This window comes from Nannobrachium achirus, assembly GCF_963921795.1.
Source record: "Nannobrachium achirus genome assembly, chromosome: 17".
Classification (NCBI taxonomy): Eukaryota; Metazoa; Chordata; class Actinopteri; order Myctophiformes; family Myctophidae; genus Nannobrachium; species Nannobrachium achirus.
The window spans coordinates 11,615,086-11,633,492 of NC_137824.1; the positions used below are offsets into that span (position 1 = coordinate 11,615,086).

Below are 18,407 nucleotides of genomic sequence, written 5' to 3' on the forward strand. Positions count from 1 at the left end.
TGTCGCACAAAACTAGTGAAAACAGCCTGTTTTCACTAGTTTAGTACATTTTATAGATGATAAATACAAAACGAACGGCTTTGGATAAACAAGGTTTCCACCCGACAACGACGATATGCTATAAATATAAGGTGCTGGGAGTGACAATTATAATGTAGGGGTGCCTCGGATTAAAATAAATATTTATGGGGTGCCCCGAGACAAAAAAGTTTGGGGACCCCTGCGATAGGGCAAGGGTCTTCAACAGGGGGTCCTCAGAGCTACTACAGGGGCTCCTCCAAATCTTTGTATGATAGAAAGTTTTTTTTTTCTCCTTTTTTATACAAATCGAACCCTGGCGTCCATATAACTTTTGCCAAAAATAGCAGATCTACAAGTTCACGAGGCGCCGTGAGCTTGTAGATCGGCTATTTTCGGCAAAGAGCTTTGGTCTAGAGGGGAAAAAGAGCAGACTAAGTACAGAGTGGAAGGTCAAGTTTTTATTGACGGTTCAAGTGGTTAAATATCTGAAAACACAAATTGAGATGAATCCAAAATACACTGATAATTGTGCTGTCAAACAATGAAACGATATGGAATCTATGAAGAGGTTCCCTGCTTCATCTCTCTCTCAACTAAGGGGTCCTTGGCTTGAAAATGTTGAAGACCCCTGCGTATTTTACTCTTCAATGTCTAAAACCTTAGGGAGGGACTAGTGGAGAAGAGAGTCATTTTATGTTTGGTTGCTCTCCGGTGTTGCATGCTGAAAATAGCCGATCTACAAGCTCACAACGCGTCGCGCTGCGAAGCGTTGTGAGCTTGTAGATCAGCTATTTTCAGCACGCAACCAAGTGTAAAATCAGTCATTACGATGCCATCAAGGCCTGCCAAAATGCATTTTAGTCGACTAAATCATCTGTAGATTTAGTCGCCTAAAATCTTATGATATTTAGTCGACTAAAATTAGACTAAAACTAATACTTTTCAGGTGACTGAATTATGACTAAAACTAAATTACATTTTATTCAAAAGACTATGACTAAAACTAAATCAAAATGTGCTGTCAAAAACAACACTGTTGCACGCATGTATTATTTTGCTCTTTTTAAATGGACCGCAAATGGAGATCTCCTACCTTGCCCAGCTTCTCCAGCCAGAGCTTGAGGGCCACCAGGTCACAGGAGCACTCCCACGGGTTTCCATCCAGGTCGATGTGGACCAGCGAGCGCAGCTGGTCCAGCACGCCGCTCACCTAGGGGTGGGCGATATGAAAAAATTTAAAATAATACAATATCACCGTATTTTTCCGAGCTGTATCGCGATACACAATCTTATCACGATTCTTTTTCATGTAATAAACCCCTTGATGCGGCATAGTTTTGCTTTTGGAAAATTCGTTTGGTATATGCATCTTTTAGTCCAAATCGTAGCGACTGGCGAGACTATACACTAGGCGACTCGAGCATTTTAATAGGGATTGGGGAAACGAAACAAAGCAACGCCGCTTCTTCTGCTTGTGATTTCCGCCTAGACTGGATCAAACAGCCCGTTGTTAACGAACACCAGCCTGGTGAGGCGAGGTTATAAACCCATTTAGGCCTAGGATTATTGAATGCTTTAACTATTGAAAAATAGCAGATATACAAGCTCACAGTGCGGAACCGAGTGCTGCGCTGTGAGCTTGTAGATCTGCTATTTTTGAAAAAGTTGTGAAAATGTGTGCAAATCTTTGAATATATGTATTTTCAAAGCGAACGTTTGTAACTCAGATTTAGCTTCTGGGGGGTCCCTGGAACTAAATATTTTGAGATGGGGGTCCGTGGCCAAATACATATCATTTTGGGGGTCCTTCACATGAAAAGGTTTGAGAACCACTGACATAGTAGTCTCTCAAGAACAGACTAACTGAGCTCCAGTTGAAGTGAAAAGGACCTTTTCTTTGACGATGGCTGGCCAGATTGCTGACAATAGAAACATAGGGTTTAAAAAAAAAAATACCTTAGAAGGATTCAAAAGACACTTATAGAATCGGGTAAAAATTCTAATTCTCAGAATTTTTCAAAAATAGCAGATCTACAAGCTCGCAGCGTGGCACTCGGTGCCGCGCTGTGAGCTTGTATATCTGCTATTTTTCAATAGTTAAAGCATAAAATAATGATACACAATAATGTGTACCCGTTCTAATTGGGGGTTAAACCCAGGGGCGTAGCCAGAATTTACCAACTGGCTAGGCCTGGCACAATGTGGATAGGCACAGATGTGAGCTTGTACATCGGCTATTTTAAAATAGTGAACATTTAAATATTTAAAGGGACATAAAATAATACAGTCATTTGTCATGAAAGTGGACTTCCCAAGCAATACGGAGACGTTTTAATTTAAAAAAAATCGCTTCATAATTGACTAAACTATGATCAAATCAAACTGTGGTGTCTTTCTTTGCTTCCTAGATAGCCGTGCATCGCCGCGCCGCGAATCGCCGCGCCGCTCCGCGAATGTTTTCGTTATTTTTGGGTGGGCACAAAAACGAAATGGGTGGGCCTAGGCCTAGTCAGGCCCACCCGTGGCTACACCGCTGGTTAACTCTCAAAGACCTGGAACGCGCTAGATTTGAACCACTTTAACCATTATTTTATGCTTTAATTATTGAAAAATAGCAGATATACAAGCTCACAGCGCGGCACCGAGTGCCGCGCTGCGAGCTTGTAGATCTGCTATTTTTGAAAAATCGTGAAAATGTGTGCAAGTCTTTGAATATCTTTGACCCGATCTTTGACCCGACTTCTAAATCCTTCTTCTAAATCATGTAGTTCTCAAACTTTTTCATGTCAAGGACCCCCAAAATTACAGGTATTTGGCCGCGGACCCCCGTCTCAAAATATGTTGTTCCAGGGACCACCCAGAAGCAAATATTTGAGTTACAAATGTTCGCTTTTAAATAGATATATTCAAAGATTTGCAAAGAAATATCATGATTTTTCAAAAATAGCAGATCTACAAGCTCGCAGCGCGGCACTCGGTGCTTGTATATCTGCTATTTTTCACTGGTTAAAGCCCGTTTAGCCCTGCGGCTGTGGCTCACCGGCAGCGTCATGAAGTGGTTGTTCTTCAGGCTGAGGCGCGCCAGCGGCACGCCGGAGAACACGTAGACGGGCAGGCTCCTCAGCACGTTGTTGTTGAGGTAGAGCAGCTGCAGGCTGGGCATGGAGCTGAAGGTCCCCGCCAGGATCTGTGGGGGGTGGCAACATTCATAGAACAATCACTGTGGTATCGATTCATTAAATGTATTACAGTTTACAGTTTACAGTTTAGGCATTTAGCAGACGCTTTTAATCCAAAGCGACTTACAATAAGCAGATAATACATCACTATAATAAACAAGATAACATGTCAGAACATCAACAACAATATAACAAATGCATATGAATATCAATCAAAAAAGAAAGAAAAAACAATATAGTCAGTAAAGAAAAAAAAAGGATTCTAAAAACCTAAAAAACAAATGCTAAGTAGCTTCATGTATGGTCATTGGGTGTTTCGGTAGTGCTATGGGTTTAGGTGGAGTCTGAAAAGGTGAGTCTTCAGTCCACGGCGAAAGCTAGCGAGTGAGTCCGTTGTTCTAAGTGCGACAGGGAGTTTATTCCACAGTTTGGGGGCCAGGAGGGCAAACTCAGGTTTTGGAGTTATGGAGGAGCCATACCTTTGGTTGCCTTGAAGGTCAGCATCAGTGTTTTGTATTCTGTGCGGGCAACTCAAACCCCTCTACAGCAGGGGGTCTTCAACGTTTTCAGGCCAAGGACCCCTTAGTTGAGAGAGAAATGAAGCAGGGACCCCCACCAACCTCCATATAGTTTCATTCTTTGACAGCACAATCATCAGTGTATTTTGGATTCATGTCAATTTGTGTTTTCAGATATTTAACCACTTGAACCGACAATACTTAATAAACTTTACCTTTCACTCTGTACTTGGTCTGCTCTTTTTCCCCTCTACACCAAACCTCTTTGCCGAAATAGCCGATCTACAAGCTCACAATTCCTCGCGGCGTTGTGAGCTTGTAGATCTGCTAAAGTTCTCAGAATATGAACGTTAGGAATTAGGGTTCAATTGGTTAATATAAAAAAGGAGAAAGAAAGTTTCTATCACCCAAAGATTTGGAGGACCCCCTGTAGTAACTCTGAGGACCCCCTAGGGGTCCCGGACCCCCTGTTGAAGACCCCTGCTCTACAGGGTTGACATCATCACCTGTTCCTCCCTGACAAACCCTGTCTGTCCGTCCGTCCGTCCGTCCGTCCGTACATACAGCCGACTCACTATTTCAAATATGCTGACTGTGTGTGCGCGTGTAACTATAGAATGAAGACCTTGTTACCTTTCTGTACATCTCCTGCCTATGTATAAATGTGTGTGTGGGACATGGGTGTGGAGGGGCTGATGGGGGAAGCTTTGCAGGGAGACGCAAGTCTCTCTCTCTCTTTGCTGTGATGAGATACAATAAAGTGTGACGTTTGAATCCTGGCATTGCAGTCCTGCATCTTCATGAACTGTTTAATCCTTGATTATGCCGACTAAAATCATTGATTATGGAGGGGAAAATCCTTGATTTCGCTATGAAATATGCAGGGTTTTATATGATTTTTATGCTGTGAAATTGCGGAAAGTTGCGGAATATGCGAAAAGTTGCGAAATATGTGACATGCAAAATATGCGTAAAGTTGTGAAATATGCAAAGTTTAAGTGATTTTATGTGGTGAAACAAGCGGGTAGTTCCGAAAAATGAGGGCGGAAATATGCGCTGCCTTTTGGAAAACACGTGACCCTCGCATAATATGCGGCATTTGGCTGATTACGCGGGAAATTCTTCTGCACTCGCATAACAAAACATTTTCTGGTGGGTCTAACTTATAGTAACGCCAAAATGTGGAACGCCCTACCGAAGGCCTTAAAGGAGTGTGGTTCCCTAGCATCCTTTAAAATCGCCCTGAAAAAAACACTTACAGGCGGCAGCCATTCGCAACTGGCAATAACAAACCTAGCCCAGCCTCCCCTGACCCTTGTTTGTATTTACCTACTGTATATATTTTGCACTGTTTTTTATTTTTTATTTTTTTTACTATATCTACTGCATAGTACTGTGTATATGAGATACTTCAATGGTGTCCCATGGAAATAAGCTTAGTCTTTTCTAGGATCTCCCTTTTAGTTGACCTTGTACCAGTGAACTCTACCGTCACGAAACTGTACCTTTTCCCACGCAAACTTCTAATAAAGTCTTCAATCAATCGATCACAAACTTCCGTCACAGACCTCCTTGATGGCGTTGTACTCCAGGTGCAGGTACTGCAGGTTGGCCAGGCCCAGGAACATGTCCGGGTCCAGCCGCTCCAGCTGGTTCCCGTTCAGGAACAGCCTCCTCAGGTTGGTCAGGTTGGCGAAGGCGCCCTTGGGCACGGCGGCGATCTGGTTGGAGCCGAGGTGGAGCAGGTCCAGGCCCTCCAAGCCCTGGGAAGAAGAAGTAGGGATGGCAAATTATCGATGTTAACTCTTATACTGCTTTGAACGTTCCCGTTCGCCCCATTTTTGACGGCCCGATAATGCCAATTGTACGTTCTTTGGCTCGTTCTTTTGTACCTTGGTTTGATGTCTGTAACCTGTTGAGGTGTCGCGCGGGTGTCTACCGTTGAAACAGCTCCCATAAAAGTACTCTTAAAATCCAACTGGACGTTAACATCAATGGAGTCACAACACTGTTCCATGTGTTTTTCTCTGGATCTATTGCTCTGTAGCGACTCATCAGCCTTGAACAGCCTTGACAAGCAAGCGTCGAGCTGAGACCATTTTCACATTAATTCTTGCATGAGGCTGCCCCCTACTGCTGGTAGAGCCACGGCACACTCTTTAAGAGAACATTTCAAAAAAAAAAAGAATACACTTTTGTCTATATCATCGCAAAGGTAAGGTGCTTTTGCTGGCACAAAACCCAATAATAAATAACAACATCTGGCAGAATAAGAGTTAATTCATTCATTGAAAGTTGATGACCTTATCGATCGAAAGGTGTATTCAGTGATAATGAAAGTGGCCCGGGGGTCATCTTGTCCCTTACTGGCCTTACAGTGTGGAAATGTTTAGTTTTTTATAGATTTTGTACACCATTATAATGTTCTCGTTTTGATCATTAGACCCAATCACTGAATATCGGTAGGACTACGTCTCCAGCTTCAGGATATTTATATGATACTGATTTACTACGAGACTGTGTTATTTTATGAGTTCAGTAGTTTACAATCTAGGCATTTAGCAGACGTTCTGAATTCAGAGCGACTGTGGTTCTCAAAATGTTTATTTTGACCATCATAACTAAACATCATAACATAACTACGGCCATACTCTACCCTGATTGGTCCAGGACTGGCTGGCCACCTCTGAAAACAGAATCTAGCTATGCTCGTAACATGGGCCATGGTGGAAGTCCTTATATGGTCAGCACACATTCTAGTGAGGAGAATGAATGGAAAATGTACCCATTATATTTTTATTTGAATGAAATACAATCACTGAATATTATACCTTTAATTGACGAGCGGCGTTCTTGAGGACAGAAAGGAAAATTCTTGTCCAAGACCAAAGATTAGTGCCGAAACATAATTGCCTTGATGTATATAACATTAACGAGCGTCACGGAGGTTCAGTCTCATTTCTCTCCAAAAGCCTTTGAATATGACGTAATAGGATAACTGTGATTATGTTAAGCTCACATTTGATATCGCACAGCATAGCTGTAACTACCCAAAACTAAGGGCGAAAAGTGCCATGTCTTGGATCTCCATATGTGGCAATAAAGGAGATTTGGTTCCCCTGACATCACAGTGATTATAAATTGGCATTCACAGATATTGATGACATCAGTGATCTCCATATATGGGCATAAAGGGATTTGGTTCCACTGGCATCACGGGAACTCCATATCTCCGTATATGGGCATAAAAGGGATTTGGTTCCACTGGCATCACAGGGATCTCCAAATTTGGCAATACAAAGGATCTGGTTCTCATGACTTCACAGTGATCAGTGGTCAGATCATGAAGTCAGAGCGTGAGAGTCAATCAACAAAAAAGACAAACACTACCCGCCCGGACAGACAAATACGGTCAAGACGTGACGGTTCTGATAGTAAACTGCGACCTACAGTCGCAATAAAAAATGATTAGTTATAATCATTTAAATTAATCGAATAATTTCTCAAAAGCAATGAACTCTTTTACTGCTACGGACGTTCCCGTACACCCCATTTTTTGACGGCGGCGTGTTGCCAATGCGGCTCGTTCTTTTTTACCTTGTTTTGATATCTGTAAGTTGATGGGGGGTCGCGCCGCCGTGTACAGTACAAACATCTCTCGCAATGCTGCTCTCAAAAATCCACCGCACGTAAACATCAATGGAGTCCCAAATCACTTCCTGGCTGTATTCTGTGGATCTGTTGCTCTGGTGCGTTTCTGTGCTCTGAATGTATGGCAGGCGAAGCGGCCCAATTCATATTAATTCTTGCATAAGGCTGCCCTCTGCTGCCAGTATGGCCAAAGTACACATTCGTCCATTATACAATGAATTTGTTTAGAAAGAACCAATAGATAATTTTCTATAACACCGCAAAGGAAAGCTGCTTTTTGCTGGCACCAGACCCAATAAATAAATAATGACATCTGGCAGTAAAACTGTTAATGGATTTTAGATTCATTGTTAACACATATGGTGCCAACCCCGAGTTTCCCGAGTTTGTATTGGTACTAGTGCTGTGCCAACCCCGAGTTCCCCGAGTTTGGGCCGTTTTTGAAAAAAAAAAAAAAAAAAAAATTCAAATTTTTTTTTTCAAACATTTTCTTTGGACCTCCAGAAATGTATTAGGCATGATCGCGATCGCGAAATTGCATGTTTAACCCACATACCAACCCATTCTTTCAAACATGGCAGCCATGTTTGTTTACATCTGAAGAAAACATAATGGCTGATAAATCATGAATGCATGCACGGATTTCCAAGCGGATTTTTTTGTTTGAAAGCTGTGAACAGCATCTACACACGTGGTGCATCATCTAGGCATGGGCGTGCACTTTTTACACACTTGCACAATTACATGGAAGTCTATGGTAACCATGGCAACGCGGGACATTGGCCGGAAAAAATCATTGCAACATAAGTGTTAACATCCCTCTACCTGGAAGTCGGACGGGCTGATGTCCGTGATGGCGTTCCCGCTCAGGTGGAGCTTCTTGGCGTTGGGCGGCTTGGGGACGAGGTCGGCGACGCTCCTGATCCTCTGCTCCTGGCACGTGAGGCTGATGCCAAAGTCCGACTGGTGGGCCTTGCACGTGCACGGCTGCGGGCACGCCAGCGGCGGCGTGCGCGTCTGGAAGGACACGATCTGCGTGTTCCTGCCGAAGGGCGGCAGGCCGGCCGCCACGATGCCGTTGCCGTAGATCTTGGACGGGTCGGTTGTCTTGGGGGCCTTGGTGGCCCCCGCCGGCGGCGGCGACGCGGTGGTGGGGGCCGCGTCGGACGGCGACAGCCTGTTCTCGGGGTGCGCGGGCGGCGGCATCCGCACGTCAAAGTCGCTCCCCGTCCCCAGCGGACACAGCTCCTGCTTGTTGGTCTCCTTCAGGAGCCTGCCGTACAGGTCGCTGGGCGTCTCGCACACCTGTAGTAGAAATTAATTTAGGTATTTTCCAAACTCACTGTATGCTATATTAGATGAGTCACCTTCCGAATGAACTAACTCAACAGCAGCTGTGATACAAACAGCCGCCAAATGCTGACTGGCTCCTACGTCACCAGTCCATATTGAATTGTATCTTTAGACACTGTTCAGTAGACACCCCTTCACCTATTCTTGTCACACTGTCTTGTACCAGTAAGACTCCCTACCTATTCTTGTCACACTGTCTTGTATAAATGAGACACTGCCCAGAGAACGGGAGCGACACTAGCATGCGTGTTGTCTCAGAGCTCTTAAATAGGTGGTGCCATAGTTTTGTACTTTTTCTGGTTTTCATGTGTCTAGGAGGTTGACAGTACTTCATTAGACCCCCTGGTGTGGTTGTTATGAGCGCAATTATGCATTCTCTTTTTATTTGGGTTTTTAGCTGGAGGATGCCACCTGCTGGGTCAGACGTGCCGTTCCAAAAACACCCATACTTATTACATCATAGAATCAACCCCTCCCCTAATTACCATTCCCCCAACACACGTGGGTGTGGCTAACTTCAGCTGGGTCACCACCCACCATGACAACCACGCATACCAATGAACTGGTGGGTGTGGCCACATAACAACATCATTTTAACTCTTTCTGTACACTTTTTTGGAAAAATTCTTCCTACTAGTATAATCATAATAGTAGATAATCATGTTTTATAGAGGGGATAATCATGGCAACTGCATTTTAACTTTGTTGTTAAAGGTGATACACCATGCATTTAAAAAGTATTTATGTCATATTGTTTATGTCCCAAAAACGTTTTTCAAAAGGTTTGAGGCTAAATTACCACTCCTGAATAGAGAGCCTCTCATTTTTGAATGGCTCTCAGAGCATTTTCAGCTGCAGTACCACCTTTGGCCTGAACTGTGCCACCCCCCCCCCCCCAAAATCTTTTTGAAAAAAAATCTTTTTGAAGAAAAAAAAAAAAAAAAAAAAGAAAAGAAATCTTCAAAAACGGCCGTCGAAGACGTCATCGACGGCAGCAAATCTGGACAGCCTGTTTTGAGAACCCGTGGGATGCTTTTAACCTCCACCTTCCCAAAACCAGAGAAAGACACAACGGTCTGAAATGGGACTTTGTGAGGATAGAAGGTGCTAGTGGGACCCCAAGAAAAGGTTTTAAAATTGGAAAAGTGAAATCTCATGGTGTATCACCTTTAATAAATATATTGCATTCCTTGTCACTCTACCTTGTGGAAATTCAATTTCTATATCGTACAACAGTATGACCTGGAACATCTCTACAACGCACCGCCTCGCCGATGAAGATGTTGTAGGGCATGTTCTCCAGCCAGGCCTTGAGGGGCGCCAGGTCGCAGGTGCAGTTCCAGGGGTTGTCGTCCAGCTGCAGCTCCACGATGCGCCCGATGTGCTCCAGCACGCCCAGGTAGGGCAGCTTCTGGATGCGGTTGCCGCGGATGTCCAGGTGCGTGAGCGAGGCGAAGCGGAAGATGTTGTCGGGCAGCGCCGCCACCAGGTTGTCGTTGAGGATCAGCACCTTGAGCCTGTGCAGCTTGTTGAAGGCTCCCCGCTCGATGTACTTGATGAGGTTGTAGTCGGCCTGCAGGTACTCCAGGCTCTCGATGCCCTAGAGGTGAAGCACACGTTTTTACCGATTCATTTCCAAAACTTTTCCAAAACTTTTCCAGAATATATATCCACGAGTTTCCTACGCCCCATAGTGCATTGCGCAAACGTTTGCATCGATCTTCCGGCGCCGATTTACAAGCTCTCAACGGGTTGCATCTGCGACACGACGTGAGCTTGTATGTCTGCTGTTAAACCCGGAAGTTTGGTCCGGATAGTCTCCAGTAAACTCCCGCGGAAACTTGTGGATACTATAATTTTGCGAATGTCTGTCTGTCTGTCTGTCTGTCTGTCTGTCTGTCTGTCTGTCTGTCTGAGTGAGTGTCTGTCACAGCGTTTCTCCTCAGTGGCTGGAGCAATTGATCTGAAATCGCATCACCATTAGCATATGAACACACCTGACATAACTGTGAAGCCCGTTTGTCACTTTCACAAATCGTATGCTGTATATTAGCATTTTTATGGTGTAGCTACTATCTATTCTGCATCTAGCATGAGGCATATCTATTCTGCATCTAGCATGGGGCAACATGTTTAACCAGCTGTGTGTGTGTGTGTGTGTGTGTGTGTGTGTGTGTGTGTGTGTGTGTGTGTGTGTGTGTGTGTGTGTGTGTGTGTGTGTAGGCGGGTGGGGGGGGGGGGGGGGGGTACACAGTATCTCTGTAGCCTTTAAACGAAACGGGTATTTCTTACATTGATGCTCCTACATATTATCATGCAAGCACCAGAAAGTTACTTTCCATCCCTCATATACACAGTGCACACCCCATAACCCACACACTGCACATCATTTCGGAGCTCATATCTTTGAACGGGTAAGGACTAGTTTAACCTGATTTCCAGGACTAACAATAATTGAGCTCAATAACAGGTTGCTTACTCCTATGCGCAATGCCTAAAGACAGGTAGTGTATGCCAGTGGTTCTCAACCGAAATAATAATATTTTAACTGGGGACCCCCCACCCTGACGAGCACTAAGAGTTGAGAAATTTTGTTTAACACGGTTCTATTGTGAAAATAGCAGATCTACATGCTCACAACGCCTCGCAATGCGAGGCGTTGTGAGCATGTAGATCTGCTATTTTCACAAAATCAATAACCAAAGACAATGCATAGCTATTTTTTCCAGGACCTTCCAGGACCCTTGATAAATTCCAAAACTTTTCCAGTACTGGAAAAAATATTTTTCTAATTTCAAAATATTTCCAGGAATTTCATGACCGTGGGAACCCTGTCTTTAGAGTTTGAGAACCGCTGCAAGTAGACCGCTGAAAACCGAAAACGTCGACACATCGACGCAGTCACCGACGTACGTCACGGTCACGCCCCTCACCTGGAAGGTGTCTGCGCGCAGCGACGTCAGCTCGTTGTTGTTGAGGTGCAGCTGCTTGAGCGCGCCCAGGCCGGCGAAGGCCCCGCCCTCCACGCTCTGCAGCCCGTTGTTGCCCAGCTGCAGCGACAAGGCGTGGCTGAAGTTCAGGAAGGAGTTGGGATAGAGCACCGCCAGCGCGTTGTTCTGGAGGGAGGGATGGATGGAGGGATGGATAGATAAATGGATAGATCAGGGGTCGGCAACCCAAAATGTTGAAAGAGCCATATTGGACCTAAAAACTAAAAACAAATCTGTCTGGAGCCGCAAAAAATTAAAAGCCTTATATAAGCCTTATAATGAAGGCAACACATGCTGCAAGTGTCTATATTAGCTATATTAGCCTACTATCAAAATGACCAAGTAGGCTTAAATGTTTATTTTCCTTGCAGCGCATCCTGGAGAAAATGTTGGAATTTAATATTTATTCTACACATTTTTACAGCATTGGAATACGATAAGAATGTTTGTGTCATGCCTCCTACAGAAACTATATTAGAACAATTTTTTTCCCCATTTTCATACATTTTTTAAAAAGCTCCAGGGAGCCACTAGGGTGGCGCTAAAGAGCTGCATGCGGCTCTAGAGCCGCGGGTTGCTGACCCCCGGGATAGATAAATGGATAGATGAGTTAGTGACACCCACAGCCACAAAGCCAGAGGGAGCGCACACTAGGGCATTAACGAAAAAGTCGACAAGTCGACTCAGTCGACTTCATTACACAAGTCGACTCCCAGCAGAGAAAGTCGAAAGTCGAAAGTTTCTTTTGTGAAAATAGCCGATCTACATGCTCACAACGTGAGCATGTAGATCGGCTATGTAGATCGGCATGTAGATCTGCTATTATTCGTGATATGACATTTTCATATCGTCCCATCCCTACAAAACATCTAATCTACATCATCACAGTGCAGCCAGACGGAACACGTCTTTTCGGCCGATGAACTACTCTTGTTCCTTTTTAATTGTTGTAATTGATTCCAACTCTGAAATAACTTGACTTATTGCTTGTTTTATCGTTTCAGCGTTACACTGTTACACTTGTTGCATCGAGGGCAGCCATTGTTGTTTGGAAAATGCTGCAGCATGTATTCTACTAGCTTGGCGGGGCCTGACGTCATACTGCGTTCACTCACTCATTCCTTCCCCAGTATAACGTCTGGCCTTCGGCCTATTGGCAGCTTGAAAAGTGGGCCTTGACAGACAGACTCCTCTAACCAATCAGCGTAGCAAAACATCTCTCAGCCAGTCAGAAGAATGGCAAACAAACACGTATTTTCGGCCGATGAACTCCGCTAGCGCATCCCCCGTGTTCCTTTTTAATTGTTGTAATTGAATCCAACTCTAAAATAACTGCACTTGTAGCTTGTTTTATCGTTAGAGCGTTAACTGTTACACTTGTTGCATCGCGAAGGCAGCCATTGTTGTTTTGAAAATGCTGCAGCATGCATCTACGTCACCGTCTACACATGGACCAATCAGGGAAAGCTTTTCACTTGTTGTCAGGAAGACTACGTTTGTTGTGCGGACAGCAGTCACTGATTGGCCCCGATCAGAAAATAATCAGTATACTCGCTGCCTTTACCCGGAAGGCCAGACGTTATACTGGGGAAGGAATGAGTGAGTGAACGCAGTATGACGTCAGGCCCCGCCAGGCTAGTATTCTACGTCACCATCTACACATGGACGAAGCTTTTCACTTGTTGTGCAGACAGCAGTTAAAACGCAGTCAATGATTGGCCACGATCATTTTCTGATTTCTCATACTTGGTGCCTATAGGCCGAAGTCCAGTGCTGATACTGGGGAAGGAATGAATGCGCGCAGCATCAAGGCTGACTTGCAATGGGACGTTGGAAACTTGTGGATAGAAAAAAGAAAGCAACCTCTCTTATCCTATCCACGGATGGATTATCAATCTATCTAGTATCAATTTTCAATATGACTTTTCCATAGTAGGCAATCGATCATATCGATACTCAGTTTTTACCTCTCTCGTTGGTTTACAACAATGTTACTTTTATGTGTATCCTTCCTACTTTGGCTTATTCCTAGTTATTTTAAAGGCCTATTTGTACTTAGAATGTGAAAACATCAAAGGCAGGCCTTTAAAAAGTGCACTACCATCTACCTCAAGAAGTTCTGTATTTTGTCTTTAATTAATAATTATGTATTTTTTTGCACTAAAATCGCCATGGTTGCGCGGTATCGAAAATGGTATACTGGATTTCTAATCCTGTATGTTGATACCCTCACAAAACCATGCAGTATTCCTGGTCTCTATAATGCCTCCCCCTGGCCAGCCGGCACGCTTGATGGAGGGGAAAGGAACTGGTTGGAATAACGTGTTCCTTCCACGCGCTACGTCCATACCAGGGACATCTCCACTGTCAGGTGAAAAGAAGCAACTTGGACTACTCATGCATAGAAGGAAGCATGAGGTCAGTCCGTTGTCTCCCCAGGCGCGGCAGAGGGAGAGCAGAGCCCAGGATTACATAGGCAATTGGCACCGGGTGAAAATGGGTTGCAAAATCGTGGGATACATTTTTTAAAAAGATATCGTCGTTGTCGGGCAGAAACCTCGTATCTCCACGTTTCAAATTTGTATGTTCTTTCGCAAAGTAAAGCACTGCTTCATCATACAAGGCCGTCGCACAACAAAGTAGTGAAAACAGCCGATCTACAAGCGCACAACGCCTCGCAACGCGAAGCGAACGGTTTTGGACATACAAGGTTTTCACCCGGCAACGACGATATATATATATGTTACAGTCAGTTTGGGTAACTCAGTCAGATCGTGGTAAGAGCGCTTGTTTTGTCGTTCACCACACACCAATCACCACCAGATGGCGACAACAGCCATTCACTAGTGTAGGCGCTGACGTCACTCGTTTGCAACTCTCTTTCTTTATTTACTAACCTAGCTCGGCAGTGTTTAGCCATTAGCTTACTATGCCTTACTCTAACCCTAACCCTAACCTTAACCTCAGTAAAACTATGCCTAACCCTAACCCTAACCCTAACCCTAACCTCCGTGGGGTGAGGCGCTTTCATTCCTGCCGACGCTACGTTGTTGTGGCTCAAAGCGACCGCTTGTTCCGCCCCGCGCCGCACGACGAGTGCTCCGTTTCTCGATCTGACTGTTTCTCTATCTAACGTGACATATATATCGTATTGAAGTTAGAAATCCAGTATGGTGACAGGAAGCCTACCTGGAAGTTGAGGTGGTAGAGCAGCGAGGCGGGCGGCACCAGCTGCGTGGGCCGATACGCCGCCACGCGCTCGCAGTTGACGTACAGCACGTTCTCCAGGGAGGCGCACTGGCACACCGCGCACGTCTCGGCCGTCATCAGCTGGTCCGAGGGGGGGGAGGACGACGGGTAGGCTCCTCCCCCCTCCTCCGGTGAGTAGGGGGAGGAGGGGGAGGAGGAGGAGGAGAGGGTGCCGTAGATGGATGAAGAAAAGGCCGCCAGCAGGATTACGAGCAGCATCTCGGCCGGTTAGAAGTCCTCCTCCAGAAAACCATTTAGTAGCCTTTTAACGGCAAGACAAACGAGCACACGCACATGCACGCACGCACGCACGCATGCGCGCGCGCACGCACGCACACACACACACACACACACACACACACACACACACAAACACACACATTTTTAACGGCCATTAACAACAAAGAAACACACAACAAAGCTCCTTTTCCACAGGCCCAACCCCACACCACTCCACACCACACTGCCCACACTTGTGCCAGGTGTTCCACTACAAGGACCTGGGTAGTGTTGTGAAAGTGCTACTAAATGTGGTACTAAAAAGTATCCACTCTAGAGTAGGTCTAAGCAAGACCAAACAGGGCCAAACACTTCATAATGACTGATCACTCACTGACCTTTCATTTAGACCACCAGGATATAGTTGTAATACATGGTAATAGATTATATTGTGTTATAACCACTATTATAATCTATTATAGTGTATTATAATTATTATAGTAATACATTGACACTTTATAGTGTATTATAATCACAGTTATAATCTATTATAGTGTATTTTAATTTAGGATAGTTGTAATATAAGTTTATATTGTATTATAATCACAGTTAAAAGGGTCAATTTGTTTCTTACCGATAGGGTTACTTTTGTCTAAAGGAAAATGTAGATATTTTGATGTGGTGTGGTGCGGTGTGGTGTAGTGTGGTGTGGTGTGGTGCTAAAGCTGCAGTCGAAAAGGGGCTTAAGCGCATAGGAACACATTCTGCGCGCCTACAGTCCACGACGGCTGTTGTTGATTGACACTCTGTCGATCACTTCCGAGTCATTCCCCACTGCCACACCTACACGCAGAGCAGCGCTGCTTTCACTGGCTTCACGAGCTCACGCACACACAAGATTTGAATAATGTTGGTTGAGATGAAATTCAATGAGATCTGTCCTTGTCAGCGCGCGTTCAGCGTGAATCTTGCCGGGCTCCAGTGGAGCGCGTCTATCCCGCTAGCCTCCATTGGAAATTAACGAGATGCATGCGCTCACACAAACAACACGCACATGGTCTGAATGAGCCTCAACCGTTTATTTATGTCCACATAAGAGAGAAAGATCATGGAAATACGTTTTCATGACACAATGGGCATGTCACTCAGTAATCTATTGGTATAATTAACAGCGTCTCCGCCATACAGGGACGTGCTGGGCCCCTGATTCAGCCCGGGAAAAAGAGTTGGAGAGGCCCTGGAAACCTTGTATGTCCAAAACCGTTTGTTTTGTATTTATCATTTTAAAAGTGATTTAAACTAGTGAAAACAGCCGATCTACAAGCACACAACGCCTTGCACCGCTAGGCGTTGTGTGCTTGTAGATCTGCTGTTTTCACTACTTTTGTGTAACGGCCTTGTATGATGAAGCAGGGCTTTGCTTTGCGAAAAAAATATATAAATTTGAAACTTGGAGATACGAGGTTTCTGCCCGACAGTGACGATTTACTTTGTTGGCCGCCCAGCCCCCAAAATGGAACGAAGGCCGACATTTTATTTTTTTATATTTTTTTCCTAATGGCCAGTCTGGACCGTCCGGGAATGAACCGGCCGTTCGGGAGTTTTCCCGCTTTTCCCAATGGCCAGCACGTCCCTGCCGCCATATGTGGCGGCTGTCGATTATGGCAGGCACAGCACAATACTTTGCCAGGCCTTTTCGCCTCCTTTTTGGGCCTACCAAGTTGTTGAAACCCTCTAACCACCAGAACAGTGAGTATGTCCTATAGGGCTGTCACAATCTTTATAATTACATCAGAGTAAGTCATCTACTCCCGGGTCAACAATCACCCGCTAATTTAAAACCAAACCACTTGGCCTAGATGTACTACATATGTACTAAATATAGCTTACAAATTCAAACACCCATGCCACTTTTGCAAGATGTGTTTCCAAACCTCTGTATACAGTTGGATTAGTTATTACCGTAATATTTTGTCTCTGTATAAAATAGCCTCAAGTCGACCCGGAAACAGTTAGCCCCAGTTAGCCCAATAGCTAATAGTTAGCACACAACTTTCTACCTCTTCTCTTTCACTTCAATCGCGGTAACGTCTGTATTTCACTATTGGCCGCCAACTCGCGTTAATAGTCCCCTCAAATAGTTATCATCTACAACGCAAAATTACAGACGTGAGTGCCACTCGATTATATAGCCATATAGGTCACCATTTGCGGTGTAACAAATTCTATAGGTCACCAAATGGGGTGTAACATTCCAGCCACACTACACACGCAGTCACACACTCGGCACACATACACTGCCTCCAAGACGCACGCTTCTCTCCAAGGCGCAAGCGTCCACGTTTAACATCTACTGCAGACCGCGACACAGACATGCCAAAGAAAACAAGTAGGACATTATTCTCTCCAAGACGCAAGCGTCCACGTTTGCTACCAGCAACAGGTAATGTACTATTCACTTTTAAGCGATTTCATCCTGTTGCTTTGTGTTGCGTGTGCGCGCGCGTTGCGGTTCGTCAGTGTGTGTATGTTATAGGGTTTTGTGGCCCGAAGGGCCGCAAAATTCTAGTTATTACATAATCGTCTAATCGTAATTATTTGACATAATCGCAAATATTTGGACATAATCGTCATAATCGTGAATGTTGAAAAATGTTCATACATTAATAAACATTTTCAGAAATAGCGGAAATAACCGATCTACAAGCTATCGCGATGCGACGCGTTGTGAGCTTGTAGATCGGCTATTTCCACTACCATTGTTATTTTTTATGTAGAAAGTTGTCAAATATGTCAATCATTTCTTTGCATATTTAGGTTATGTGTCATATCTGCCATGTGCAACTGCAAAGCCTAAAAGCTGAACATTGTCATTCATAATGTGCTCAATAAAACAAATATTTAAAAAAAAAAAGAAAAAAAAAGAAATGTAGGCCTAATTATCAACGGCAAAAACACAATTAAATCGTTAATCGCAATTATTTGAGTGACAATTAATCGTCATGTAAAATGTCATATCGTGACAGCCCTAATGTCCTAGGCTGCCAGGTATAAAGACAATTAGTCTGCACGCAGAGCCGCGCTGCTTTCAATGGCTTCAAGAGCTCACGCACGCACACATTTTAACCCTTAAATTATGTTCGGGTCATTTTGACCCGTTCTACATTTTCATTTGAAATAAAAAGGTAGAAGTTTATATTTTTTCCACCTGAAACTCACTGGCCTTA

General features: G+C 44.5%; 1 protein-coding gene across 1 annotated transcript in view; it reads right to left on the minus strand.

The window, feature by feature from the left end:
• slitrk4 (SLIT and NTRK-like family, member 4) overlaps window positions 1-15,180 on the minus strand; it is a gene marked incomplete at both ends in the record, with an annotated part of 17,633 nt that extends 2,453 nt beyond the window's left edge. The window contains 7 exons of the mRNA XM_080746517.1: window positions 1,115-1,231; window positions 3,062-3,208; window positions 5,287-5,481; window positions 8,195-8,674; window positions 9,987-10,322; window positions 11,656-11,838; window positions 14,902-15,180. Of these exons, the coding sequence (XP_080602643.1) occupies window positions 1,115-1,231; window positions 3,062-3,208; window positions 5,287-5,481; window positions 8,195-8,674; window positions 9,987-10,322; window positions 11,656-11,838; window positions 14,902-15,180 (1,737 nt within the window). The remainder of the gene's footprint in view (window positions 1-1,114; window positions 1,232-3,061; window positions 3,209-5,286; window positions 5,482-8,194; window positions 8,675-9,986; window positions 10,323-11,655; window positions 11,839-14,901) is intronic.
• Between the last annotated feature and the right edge of the window lie 3,227 nt (window positions 15,181-18,407).